This window comes from Aphelocoma coerulescens, unplaced genomic scaffold (assembly GCF_041296385.1).
Source record: "Aphelocoma coerulescens isolate FSJ_1873_10779 unplaced genomic scaffold, UR_Acoe_1.0 HiC_scaffold_229, whole genome shotgun sequence".
Classification (NCBI taxonomy): Eukaryota; Metazoa; Chordata; class Aves; order Passeriformes; family Corvidae; genus Aphelocoma; species Aphelocoma coerulescens.
The window spans coordinates 149,239-162,492 of record NW_027183575.1 but is presented as its reverse complement, the minus strand read 5'-3'; the positions used below and the strand labels follow the sequence as shown (position 1 = coordinate 162,492).

At 46.0% G+C, this 13,254-nt stretch overlaps 1 protein-coding gene across 1 annotated transcript; it reads left to right on the top strand.

Annotated features, from left to right (window-relative positions):
* The first annotated feature begins 10,670 nt into the window (after nucleotides 1-10,670).
* LOC138101271 (uncharacterized) lies at nucleotides 10,671-12,868 on the top strand. The gene has a single exon (XM_068999100.1). The coding sequence runs from the start codon at nucleotides 10,671-10,673 to the stop codon at nucleotides 12,303-12,305; it is 1,635 nt and encodes a 544-aa protein (XP_068855201.1). The 3' UTR covers nucleotides 12,306-12,868.
* The last annotated feature ends 386 nt before the right edge of the window (nucleotides 12,869-13,254 follow it).

The following is a 13,254-nucleotide window of genomic DNA, read 5'->3' as shown; positions in this document are numbered from 1 at the left end:
TCGCTTCAATAGCTCTGTGTGGTTCATCCTCATCCTGTGATGGCCGATCCCACTGGGGGTAAAGGCCATGAGGGAGGCCACGCAGAGAAGGAGATGATAGTTACATCAGCACCAGTATCAATCAAACCTTGAAGCTGAGTCCAGGGCGGACGGGCGTTCGGCAGGATCAGGGTACACGTCATCTGTGGCCTTTGGTCAGAGATGTCTGCAGTCCAGAAGGCCTGCAGAAGTCCTGTAGATCCACTGCTGTTATCTTTGTGAGTTTGTTGTTCTATCCTGGGGACACAAGACTTAAAAGGCACTAATTTAGCAAGGCAGGTCTTTTCAGGAATAGTTACAGGGGGTTTTCAAATTCCCTATAAAACTGAGGACAAGGCTCCGAGGAGCGGATTCCCATCAATCCGACCTCATCCTCATCCTATCGCATTAAACCTGTTAGAAGCCAGACCTGAACAGCCCCTCTCTTCCTTTGTCTCTGAGCTAACGTGAGCCGACATCAACGGCTCCTGCCGTGTTTCCCTCTGCAAAGAAGCCAGCTAGCTAGCCCAGCAAGCTCTTTTCCTGATCCCGAAGTCGCTTCAGCGACGCGTGGAGGTAACGCAGCTGGACTGTCTCTGACCAGGGGCACGCCAGAGTCAGTGCCTCGAGCACCAAACGCTGCGTTATTGGACATTGAAGGTTCAGGCTAAGGAGAATCCAAAACGTGGACAGCATCTCCCTTCTGCTGGAAGCCTTGAAGTTCACCACTGCAGTCTGCAGCCTACACAGATCATGTGAGTATTGTAAAAGTTCTCCAAGGAAGAGCAAGAACGAGGCTAATGCATGCACACAAACGCTGATCAAAAGCACTTGATGCTCTTGGACAAAAATAGGGAACCTTCACTTTTGGAAAGACAAGGTGACTATGGTTGTCTCTACAGTACTAGTAGGAAAATATCCCTGAAGTTTTGCAAAACCTCTTTTCAGGGGTTTGTTAACTTCATCTTTGTTAAGAACTGGGGAACACAGGGAGACCTGTCACTTTTTTTGCAGAATGCCATAGAAACTGCTACACTCACTTCAACAACAGTCCAAGTAACCTTCTCTGCAAATACTGACCATTTGCAGTTCTGGTTGATACAAGCCCCCATTACCTAAGAAAGGAACAACTCGGCAAGCAGTTTGCATAGATGAACAACTTAGCACGACTGCGGCTGATGACATGCCCTGACCTTTTTTGCCTTCAGCTATGGGTGCCGTACCCTCCTACCCTCACACATGCCACTCAAAGATCCACCTGTGACAGCAACTGTGCCAAGCCGCCACCCTTCTTCAGCACCATCGCACCTACCACAAGGTAGCTGAATCAGAGGGAAAAGGAGGTCGCCAATGGAGGTGTTATAAACATATATTATATTGGCTTCTCGCAAAGTATAAAGTAGATATTATATAATGTTAGAAATGCTTTTTGCTGTGTGGATGTAGTTTTCTCTCTTTTTAGCAAGAATGTTAACAAGTGTGAGCACGTAAGATAACCTCCAAACGAACAGAGGATGAGGCCCGAAAAGCTGCTAATCAACACTTTGTCTAGGGAGCAAAAGGGCCCAAAGGCTACTCCGCCCGGAGAACAGGCGGCCAGGAGAGTCCAAGAGCCGTTATCACCACTCTGCCCGGAGAGACGAAGAGGCCCAAAGCTGCAATCAGCCCTGTCTGTCTGGAGAATTAAGAAATCCACCCTACCATCGACTCTTGCCTAGCGGGCCCAACCCCAAGAATCAAGAGAAATAAAACCACAAGGCAGAAGACTACGCATGCTCTAAAAAGGCGGAACCAAGGAGTGGCCATGCAGAACAGCTCCAGGAAAAGTTTTAATATGAATAAAGAACAGACAGTAAAAATGGTATAAAAAAGACTCACCTCTGGCATCAGGTGTGCTCTTGGCAGAGCACCAAGGCACCCGGCCATTACCCCGTTGCTTTATTTGATGTGTCTCTTATTGTCTTTATATTAAACCCTTTAAATTCTCACAGGAGAGTGAACCTCGTTTTTCACAATTAAGGGCTCGTCCCGGAGCTACACCTCGCCTCTGAAAAGCGTGGGAGGATTCAAGAAGCAAGGGTAAGGCGCCTCCCGCCCAAGTTGGCAGGACCTTTGCTTAGCATCCTCTGGCGTGATTTGGTGGCAGCAGGGCAACACCCGGAGGACAAGAAAGACACAAAAATAAAGCAAATGAAAGAGAGCGCTCTCGACAAAAATCCCACAGACACTGGAAAAGAAACAGGACTGGGAAGTATTGCCAAAGAAAAAGGGGGTGGTTACGGGAGATGAGCGTGTGTGAATGAGACGTGGGCTGGTTGCCCCCAGATCTGCGAAGCGAGTGTGGCAGTCTCTGAGTGCTGCCGTTCCGTCTTGTTCACGAGAACAGCGGCCAGCGAGGAGACAAAGCAAGAGATAAGCGGAGTGAAAGAATCTCCGGGGGTGACTGGGACGGGGTCCCAGAGAAGGGGTTGCAAAGTGGGAGCTACCCCCCCATATGCTGGGTTGAGGAAAACTCCAAGAGCACCCAGGGCCTAAAAGTACCCCAAGAGAGGTTGGGGTTTGGATGCTAGCAATGCCGGGTTGAGGGAAATCCAAGAGCACCCAGAATCCTAAGGATTATATCATACCCATGGGTGGATACTAACAAGTGACTTGAAAGAGGTACCTTATTATTCTGTTGTGAGTAGGAATGAGTGAGTGAACAAATATTAAAAAAGAGTGAATGTGTGAATGAAAAACTGTGTAATTCGAAGTTAACTTTGTTTTTGGGGAAGGTGGGCTCTAATAAATTTTTTGGTGTTTTTTGTACTGTGAAAGGGTGGGTAGTATTTTACAGCAGTGAAGATTGGTGTTTTAAAGGAATGAATTAGTATTTCAAAGGGGGGGATAAATTGGTATTTTGAGTAATAGAGAACTCCTGGGAAAATGGGACAACAACCTAGTAAATTAAGTTCAAATTATAAAAGGGTGCCAGAGGATATACCCCGAGACAGTCCCCTCGGGGTCAAACTCGCAAACTGGGAAACTGATCCTTCTACAAAAGGAAAAGAGAAAGTAAAAATGATTCAATTCTGCATGAAAGAGTGGGTAAAAAAGGAAATCAGATCTGATCATGTGTACTGGCCAAAATACGGGTCTGATGAGGCATGGATTTGCCAGGCTCTAAATGTATTTGTAAATTCAAAAGAGCCATCTCACCCTGAGGAGAGAGAATATGCTTCTTGCTGGACAGGAATTACAAAACCTCTGGGAACCAAAGTCTTCAAAATATCAGAAACCGCAGAGGAAAAGCAAACAGAAGAGAAAAAAGGCTGAGACCTGAATCAGGGGGATGGGGAGCAAAAGAATTCGTTTGTTAGGAACAATGCATCTAGCTTGGTCAGCATACCAGAGCAGGAAGAAGAAGATAAGAGACTGCTGATAAAACCAGGGGGAGTCTCAGACAGGCATCCTGCTTCATCCCAAAACTAGCTCAAACCAGTCCCAAAGCTTAAACCCAGGCCAAAGGTATAAAAGAGCATGCGCAGGAGAGAAAGGTGAAAAGTTCAGACGAGGAAGACTCTCCCTGACTTCGTCACAAGACCCCCGAGAGACCCCTACCACAACCACCAGACAACACTGCGCAAGCGCAATGCGGATGTAAATGACTTTTGAGTTCATTATAATACGAAGCGAGGCTGGGCGGGGCTAGGTGATGAATATGTATGAGTTTGTTAGGAAACTTAATGAATATGGAACTTGTAACCCGATAAATACCGAGCTGAAAACAGCTGTAGGCACGCATGATTTTGGAGGAGCTATCCCCCATGCGTCCCAGCGCTGGAATAAAACATACCTACTTTACTACTTTTCTAGTAGTGGAGTCCTTTCCTGCCTTTCATTTGGCGAGCCAGCCAGGAGAGACTCTGCCCGGCTGCAGGATCGGCTGAGGAGCGGACATCCTAGGCGCGCCCCAGGGCTTTCCTGGCGGATCTCCTCCCCTCAGCTCGCTCACTGCAGCGGACAGACAACGACCTGCTAAAGCTGCGGACAAACGGTATGTTTTGCATTTAAGGTGCCTGTAAGTCGTACGCGTGGCCAGGGCTGCTGGTAAGCCGTGAGGAGACGTCCCACGCGCAGCGTAGTCCCTGTGAGGGAAAAGGTGGGGCCGGCAAGGGGGAATCGCCGACCGATAGAGCGGCCGCTAGCAATCCTGGGGGCGGATTGGGTGATTCCAAGGGGGGGTCCCGGTGGAACTTGTTACTGTGTTGGAAAAATACAAGCGGGACCCTGAAACTATTACAAGCGAGTGTTACGAACATTTTGCTACTAGTAGCTGGTTTGAATGTTGTTTATATGTTTGTGCAGACATTGGTTGTTGTCGGATTGCTTTTATGGGTGTGGATGTATATTCGGTCGTGCAGATGTATATTCGGTCGTGCAGATGTGTATCAGGTCGCTTATTCGTTTGTAAAACAGGAAGCTTGCGTGTTGCCGTGTGATATTTGAGAGTGTGATATTGAGACATTTGTTTGGAAGAGTGCTTGTTCGTTGAATTTGGAATCTTGACTGGAAGAACCTCTGCAGGAATATTAGTGGCCTTTGATTGAGAACAACCAGCAGCAGAGAATTTAAAGTTTGAAAGAGTACAAGAAATAGCTTGCTCTTGTGGATGTATCAGAACCTTTTTCAACGGGAGGACAGCAAGTTGCATGGATAGTAATGCAGTGTAAAGTTTGTATTTTGAGCCTGAGATTTTAAAGATTGTGTGTGGGAAGTCGCATTTGGTGCCTGAGGTTTGGGAGGTTCGGGAAGAAAATTGGGAAAGAATTGTGAGAAAGTGTGAAGAAAGATTTGGGTGGAAACGAGATAACGCTAGGGGACAAAACTCTCTCCATTCATATGTCCTATCTGCTCGAGTGATAGAGAGGACTCCCTGCTTGGTGTGTGGGTGTAAGTTCAGTGTAGATCTTGTGGAAGTCGGAGAAAGGAAAAAAAAAAAAACAAAAAAAAAACAAAAAAAAAAAAAAAAAAAAAAAAAAAAAAAAAAGGGCGATTTCAAGCAGCCTTGGCAAAAGGCATAGGATACAGGTGACCCGAAGGGGGTGGCACAGTATTTGAGTAAGCTCAAATAGGATGGGAACCAGACAAAGTAAGGAAATCCCCAGAGCAAGCCCGCTCGGCTGTATTCTAGCCCATTGGAAGGAGATAGTAGGAGCTGGAGGCACAGAAAATAAAAAAACCCTTATAAAATATTGTACCCAGTGGTGGCCACTGTATAAATTAGAAAATAAAGCTAAATGGCCATCTAACGGAACTTTAGATTATAATACTTTGCTTCAGCTAATGCTGTTTCTGAGGCGGGAAGGTAAATGGGAAGAAGTTTCCTACGCTGATGCATTTTTCTCTCTCCGAAAACACCCTGAATGGCAGAGAGACTGTGGAATCAAACCCCCCAGTGATCCTATGGTGTTAGCTCTGGAAAAAGAAAATAAAAAGGGCCAAAGAAGAATTAAGCGCTGCTGCTCGTCGTGCAGCATAGGTCAGAGATGCATAAGGTCAGACAAAGTCTATCAAACAGCAGCTCAGGGACAAGATGATGATGAATTAACCGATTTGCTTAAGCCTCCCCTTAGGAGACAGGAAGAGGATGCGGACTCGGAAGGAACACCAGCGCCAACCCCCTCTCCCCCGGGCAGTCCTGTCTCGTCCCGAACCAGGAAACAGGTACTGATGGCACCCCTGAGAGAGGCGGTGGCACCTGATGGGGATACAATGTTGATTAGAGTACCTTTCTCTACTGCTGACCTAGATGCATGGTATAATATTGCCAAAAATTACCGAAATGATCCAGCAAGTACTGCTGAGCGCTTGCGACTTATAATTAAACAGCATAATCCAGATTGGGCTGATATACAATTGTTATTAGGTGGACTAACAGAGACAGAAAGACAGTTAGTTTTGAAAACAGCTCGAGACTTGGCAGAGGACTATTACAAAACGCAACAATTAGATGTAAAAGATTACTTCCCACTCCAGGAACCACACTGGAATCCGAATAGAACAGCTGAATTAAAGAAATTAAAAGGTTATCAAGAATGGATAGCAAAAGGGGTGGAAAGGGCTATTCCCAAGACCCTAAACTGGTCAGCTTTGTACGCAATAAGACAGGGTCCTTCCGAGTCACCATCCGAATTCCTGGATCGTCTGAGGGATGCAATGCGCCGTAACACATCGCTGGATCCTGGGACCGAGGTAGGGGTACAACAGCTAGTATCTTTGTTTATAGGGCAATCCACAGGAGATATCAGACGTAAATTACAGAAACTTCAGGGGCCAGAAGGGAGGAATTTAGAAACTCTCTTAGATGCAGCTTGGAGGGTATTCAGTAATCGAGAAGAAAGCTACAAGCAAGGGATGAGGAGATTAGTAGCAGTGGTAGAAGAAGGGAATAGAGGAAAACTTAGACAAGGACCCCCCAGACGAGGACCTCCCAGACAGGGCCCACCCCGGCTAGGTAGAGACCAATGCGCGATTTGTGGAAGGTCTGGCCATTGGAAAAATGAGTGCCCAGAAAGAAGACAAGAAGACCGCCAGAACAGAGGAAACCGAGGAAGGGGGAGGGTGGTTGCACATGTGAAAGAAGACTGAAGAGGACCGGGGGATTCCACCCTAGCAGATCCACTGGTTATAATGAAGCTAGGGGACAAGGAAAAAGAAATAGAATTTTTAGTGGATACGGGGGCAGCATATTCAGTTTTAAATAAAGCTTTGATGCCTGTGGAGAATGACTATATTGTGGTACACGGAGCAACTGGCCAATCTGAAAAAGCTTATTTTTGTAAGCCATTGAAATATAAAATTGGGAAACAATGGGGTATTCACAAGTTTCTATATTTACCCAATTCTCCAAAAGCACTCTTGGGAAGAGACTTATTAGAACAATTACAAGCAACCATTATTTTTAGGAATGGGGAAGTTATTCTGGAGGTAAATGACCAACAGTACATAGAGATACTGAGCCTAATATTAACAACCAAAGGCCCTGTGGAGGAAATCAGGGAAGAGATAATAAGCCAGGTGTTCCCAGGAGTCTGGGCCACAGATGTACCTGGGAGAGCCAAAAATGCAACCCCAATACAGATCAAACTCAAAGAAGGGAAACAACCAGTTAGAATTAAACAGTATCCCCTTAAAAGGGAAGACAGGGAAGGAATTGGCCCAATAATTGAAAAATTCTTACAGTTGGGATTGTTAAAAGAGTGCCAATCTGATTTTAATACTCCTATCCTGCCTGTCCGTAAACCCGATGGATCTTACCGGGTGGTCCAGGATTTACGGGCTGTTAATAAGATAACTGAGGATCTCTATCCTGTGGTGGCAAACCCTTACACTCTGTTAACATGCTTAACACCAGAACTAACCTGGTTTACTGTTTTAGATCTAAAGGATGCCTTCTTTTGCCTCCCTCTCCATGAAGCCAGCCAGAAAATTTTTGCATTCGAATGGGAAAGCCCTAAGAGTGGGCGCAAAACCCAGCTCACATGGACGGTGTTGCCTCAGGGATTTAAGAACAGTCCCACCTTGTTTGGAGAACAGCTCGCAAAAGACATAGAGTCCTGGGAAGCCCCACCAGGAGAAGGGAAGCTATTGCAGTACGTGGATGATCTCCTAATAGCTACCCGAACAGAGGAAGCTTGCACAGCCTGGACGGTAAGCCTCTTAAACTTCTTGGGACTCCAAGGGTACAGGGTATCCAAGAAAAAGGCTCAGGTGGTGAAACGGAAAGTGATCTATCTAGGCTATGAAGTCAGTGCTGGGCAACGAACTTTGGGGCAAGATCGCAAAGAAGCGATATGCCAAACCCCAAAGCCCCAGACAGCGAAAGAGTTACGGACTTTTCTGGGGATGACGGGGTGGTGCAGATTGTGGATTTACAATTACGGACTGCTCGTGAAACCATTATATGAACTCATTACAAAGGAAAGCAGAGATCTCCAGTGGACAAAGGAGGCCACGCGGGCCTTCAGCCAGCTAAAGAATGCCCTCATGTCAGCTCCAGCTCTAGGACTCCCAGACGTGAGTAAGCCATTCTTTCTATTTTCCCATGAGAAGCAAGGGATCGCCCTGGGAATACTAGCACAGGACCTGGGCCCATACCGACGGGCAGTTGCTTATTTCTCTAAGCAGCTAGATGCAGCAGCCAAAGGATGGCCTGGGTGCCTCAGAGCTGTTGCAGCAGTCGTGCTAAACATCCAAGAAGCACGCAAGTTCACCTTGGGTCAGAGAATGACTGTACTGGTATCCCACACGGTGTCTGCGGTGCTGGAAGTGAAAGGTGGGCACTGGCTCTCCCCACAAAGGTTCCTGAAATATCAAGCCATCATGGTGGAACAAGATGATGTAGAAATAGTGGTAACTAACATTGTCAATCCAGCTTCCTTTCTCAGTGGAAATCAAGGGGAACCGGTACGCCATGATTGCCTGGAGACCATCGAAGCCACCTACTCCAGCCGCCCGGATCTGAAGGATACCCCTTTAGACAACGCAGAGACCTGGTTTACTGATGGGAGCAGCTACATCATCAGTGGAAAGCGACATGCTGGGTATGCAGTTACCACCTGCCAGGAGGTGATAGAATCCGGACCCCTGCCAACAAACACCTCTGCACAAAAGGCTGAAATAATCGCCCTAACTCGTGCCTTAGAGATGGCAAAAGGAAAGAAAATAAACATCTATACAGACTCAAGGTATGCGTTTGGAGTTGTACACGCACACGGGGCCATTTGGAAAGAAAGAGGACTGTTAAATTCGCATGGAAAGAACATCAAACATGCAGAAGAAATAATGCGGCTGTTGGAAGCAGTCCAGCTACCTGAGAAAGTAGCAATCATGCACATAAGGGCACATCAAAAGGTGAGCTCAGAATTGGAAGAAGGAAATGAACTGGCGGACAGAGAGGCAAAAGAAGCAGCAAAAGGTGAAGTAACAACAACTGGGGCCTTGATCCCAGATGGACAACTTTCCCTAGAGGGTAAGCCAACATATAATAAAAAAGACAAGAAATTGATTAAAGATGAAAAGGGAACATTTAACCAAGAGGGATGGGCTATCACTGCAGGGGAAAAAGTAGTTGTTCCCTCTCATTTGCTATGGGCCGTAGTTAGAGAGGAACACCAGAAAACACACTGGGGAACAAATGCCTTATATAATTACTTAATTGAGAAAATTATCGCCAGAAACTTATACGAAACTGTTATGCAAGTAACTCGACAGTGCAACCTTTGCCTCCAGACTAATCCCAAAAATACCCCTAAACCAAAATTAGGCCAAATTGGGAGAGGCCATGGGCCAGGACAGCAGTGGCAGATTGATTTCACAGAACTTCCAAGAAAAGGGGGGTATCGATATTTGTTAGTGCTAACAGATACTTTTTCAGGATGGCCAGAAGCTTTTCCTACTAGGACCGCTAAGGCTCGAGAAGTAACAAAGGTGTTACTACAAGAAATAATACCGCGCTTCGGAGTTCCAGCCACAATGTCATCAGATAGGGGACCACATTTTATTTCAAGGGTGGTACAACAAACTAGCCGACATTTAGGCATAGACTGGGAACTCCACACTCCATATCATCCCCAGTCGAGTGGCCAAGTAGAGAAAATGAACCATATGATTAAGCAGCAAATTGTGAGATTAGGGCAAGAAGCTAACCTACCCTGGCCCCAATCTCTCCCACTTGCATTGTTACGAATTCGGACCAAGCCCAGGATTAAGGAGAAGCTAAGTCCCTTTGAAATACTTTATGGGAGACCATATGGGGTACAGAAAGGAATATCTACCCAAACAGGGGAAGAAACGCTAACCACCTACATGATTGCTTTAGATAAACAGCTTAGAGAAATTGGAAAACATGTGGCTGGATCTCGAAGTCGAGGCCTAGACGGTCCTGTACATGGCATTCAGCCTGGAGATTATGTATATGTTAAGTCTCTTACAGAAAAGACTCTGGAACCACAGTGGGAAGGACCATTCCAGGTGCTCCTCACCACTTACACCGCGATTAAGATCAGAGAACAGAGTGCCTGGATTCACCATACCCGAGTAAAGAAGGCTCCAGAGACCCCTTGGAAAGTGACCCCTGGGGATGAATTGAAATTGAAGTTTACTCGAACAAAATGAAAATGTTAGGGTGGCACGCAAGTATAACCCGGAAAATTGTTTTTCTCACAGTTATAATTGTAACCATCAGCCAGGAAATTATTCCTAGGGGAGAAGACATATGGTCTCAAGCCTTTATGCGGGTTACTGGACTCATGGGGAAATATTCTGATTTAAAAAATTTAAACCTGTTGACTGTAGTCATACACGGAAACCAAGTGTATACAAAGCAAGAGTGGGAAAAACAAAGAACTTGGCAGCTCCAGGGGACTGTAGGAGAAAAAATCAAGATTGGATGCCGAATGATTAACGGGACTACTCACAAAAAAGCAACCCAAATCAGTGTCTCAACTACTTCTACAGACAAACACCGTGAAATCTGTAGTTACGCAAGTGAAGCAGACTGTTGGTATAATTTTACATTAGTACAGACTGTGGAAGTGGTTTGTCTTTGGGGCCAAGGCAGTAATGGACTCTCATTCAAATTCCAGATAAATGCCATGGCTAGGCCCACTATGACCTACTCTGGCAATCAGATCCGAACCCAGGTCACACTACTTAAATCTGAGCCAAAGGTTTATGAGATTGGCCCTTATGTAGTGAGGAACACAGGCCAACAATTACTGCTGTTTAACCCAGAATGGTCTCTTAAGTGTGTAGAACTACTAATGCAAATTAACATTTCTGAAATCCAACCAGCCTGCTCCCCTTTAATTCAAACATCCCTTGAAGGGTGGACAGCCTGGCTGCAGAAGCAAACCCCCCTCAAGGGCAGAATGCGGAGAGACCTGAGTGGCATGCTAGGAACAGGGCTGGGAGTTATAAATGGAATTGATTCAGAGATACTGATGAATAAACTGGCCACGGCAACCAGTGACCTGACCAAATTAAAACAGCCCCTACAATCTTCCCTATTAGCATTAGGAAACAGCCAGTGGCAAGTCTCAAAAATACTCCCAGACCTTGCAAAAATCAGCAACCTGGATCACGAACTGATATTAAACACACTTGGCACAGCTCAGGACAATGTCTCATTAGCCTTTAGCTGCATACAAGCTCAATTATGGATGCAGTCCACAGCTTCCTTAATCATAAGAGAGGGTAATGAAGGTGTATTTCCTATTGAGATCCGAGAGGCTGTTTGGAACAATGCTACTAAATTAGAAAGAAAGCTCCAATCCTGGTGGACCTTGGTAAATTTCACCTATGACCCAATGACTAACATAGCTACTGCCTTTGTGCTTACGATACGGAATGCCACAGTTTATGTAATTCATCCTATTGTCGCATTGGGATTAAACCATAAAGGGACAGTTTTCTACCCCTCTGAACATAGAGTATGGGCTCGGATGGTAAGAGAAAAATGGCAAACAGTGAATTTAGAATCTTGTATTACACGGGAACAACAAGGATTTATCTGTGAAAGTAATACACTTGATGCCAGAGACATATGTCTTGATACAGAACAAGGCATATGTCACTTTGAGATCCACCCAGACACTTCACCGAAAACTGTACTCGTATATGTTGGGCAAGGCTGTGTGTGCTTAAGAACTACCTGCACTTCAATGATGATAGATGACAATGTTATAAATGTAACTGCCAGGAATCACTCTAATTTTTGTATTTGTAATTTTGCCAAGATTGTTGGGTGTGACTTTTCGTATTTAGCACCAGTCGTATCTCATCAATTAATAAGGTCTAACTATACCGTTTACCATAAATTGCTACCCACACCTATTGGGATGAACCTAACATTAGTAAAGCAATTAGTAAAGCATCAAGACCTCATGGAAATTTTGAAAGAAATCCAAAGAAACGGGGAAAAGACCTTAGTCACTGTCCATTATGACACACAAGAAATCAGCAGAATTTTGCAAAGAGTGAGACAAGACGCAAGTCATAACTGGTGGGACTCACTTTTCGGGTGGTCACCTACCGCAACTGGTATCCTAAATACGTTATGTCACCCCATCATTGTCTTATTAACCTTGGTTAGCACCTGTCTTGCGCTGTCTATCGCGTTACTTATTTGGAACTATAGAGTACTAAAAAGACTATCAGTCCTAACTACTTTGTCAAACGCACACGGGAAAACATTAAGAAATGCCTACCAAAAAAATTCATTAGGAGAAGAATTTAAGTATTAGTAAAAGAATTTACTAACTCTTTAGAAAAGGGGGGACTGAATCAGGGGGATGGGGAGCAAAAGAATTCGTTTGTTAGGAACAATGCATCTAGCTTGGTCAGCATACCAGAGCAGGAAGAAGAAGATAAGAGACTGCTGATAAAACCAGGGGGAGTCTCAGACAGGCATCCTGCTTCATCCCAAAACTAGCTCAAACCAGTCCCAAAGCTTAAACCCAGGCCAAAGGTATAAAAGAGCATGCGCAGGAGAGAAAGGTGAAAAGTTCAGACGAGGAAGACTCTCCCTGACTTCGTCACAAGACCCCCGAGAGACCCCTACCACAACCACCAGACAACACTGCGCAAGCGCAATGCGGATGTAAATGACTTTTGAGTTCATTATAATACGAAGCGAGGCTGGGCGGGGCTAGGTGATGAATATGTATGAGTTTGTTAGGAAACTTAATGAATATGGAACTTGTAACCCGATAAATACCGAGCTGAAAACAGCTGTAGGCACGCATGATTTTGGAGGAGCTATCCCCCATGCGTCCCAGCGCTGGAATAAAACATACCTACTTTACTACTTTTCTAGTAGTGGAGTCCTTTCCTGCCTTTCAGACCCTTTAGAAGTATTGCCTCCGCCGCCAGCACCAGAAGCTGCCCTCCTCCCCCTGGCTCCGGGGCTTCCCCCGCCAGCCCCCCCTCCGCCCGCACCGGGGGCCTTTCCCCCGGCAGCCCTCCCGCCCCAATGGAGCTGGGGGGGAGCCCTGCCCCCGCCCATGCCGGGGATCCCACCCTTCCCATATATCTCGGGAATCCCAGCACCCTCAATTGCATCAAGGGAAAGGTCACACGTCCCGGCTTCAGCCCCTACCTCTCCTGCCTTGAGAAACCCGGCTTTAGCCCCGGTGCCCGCCTCCTGTGCTCCGGAATATCTGGCTTCACTGCCATACCCCACCCCCACCCTCT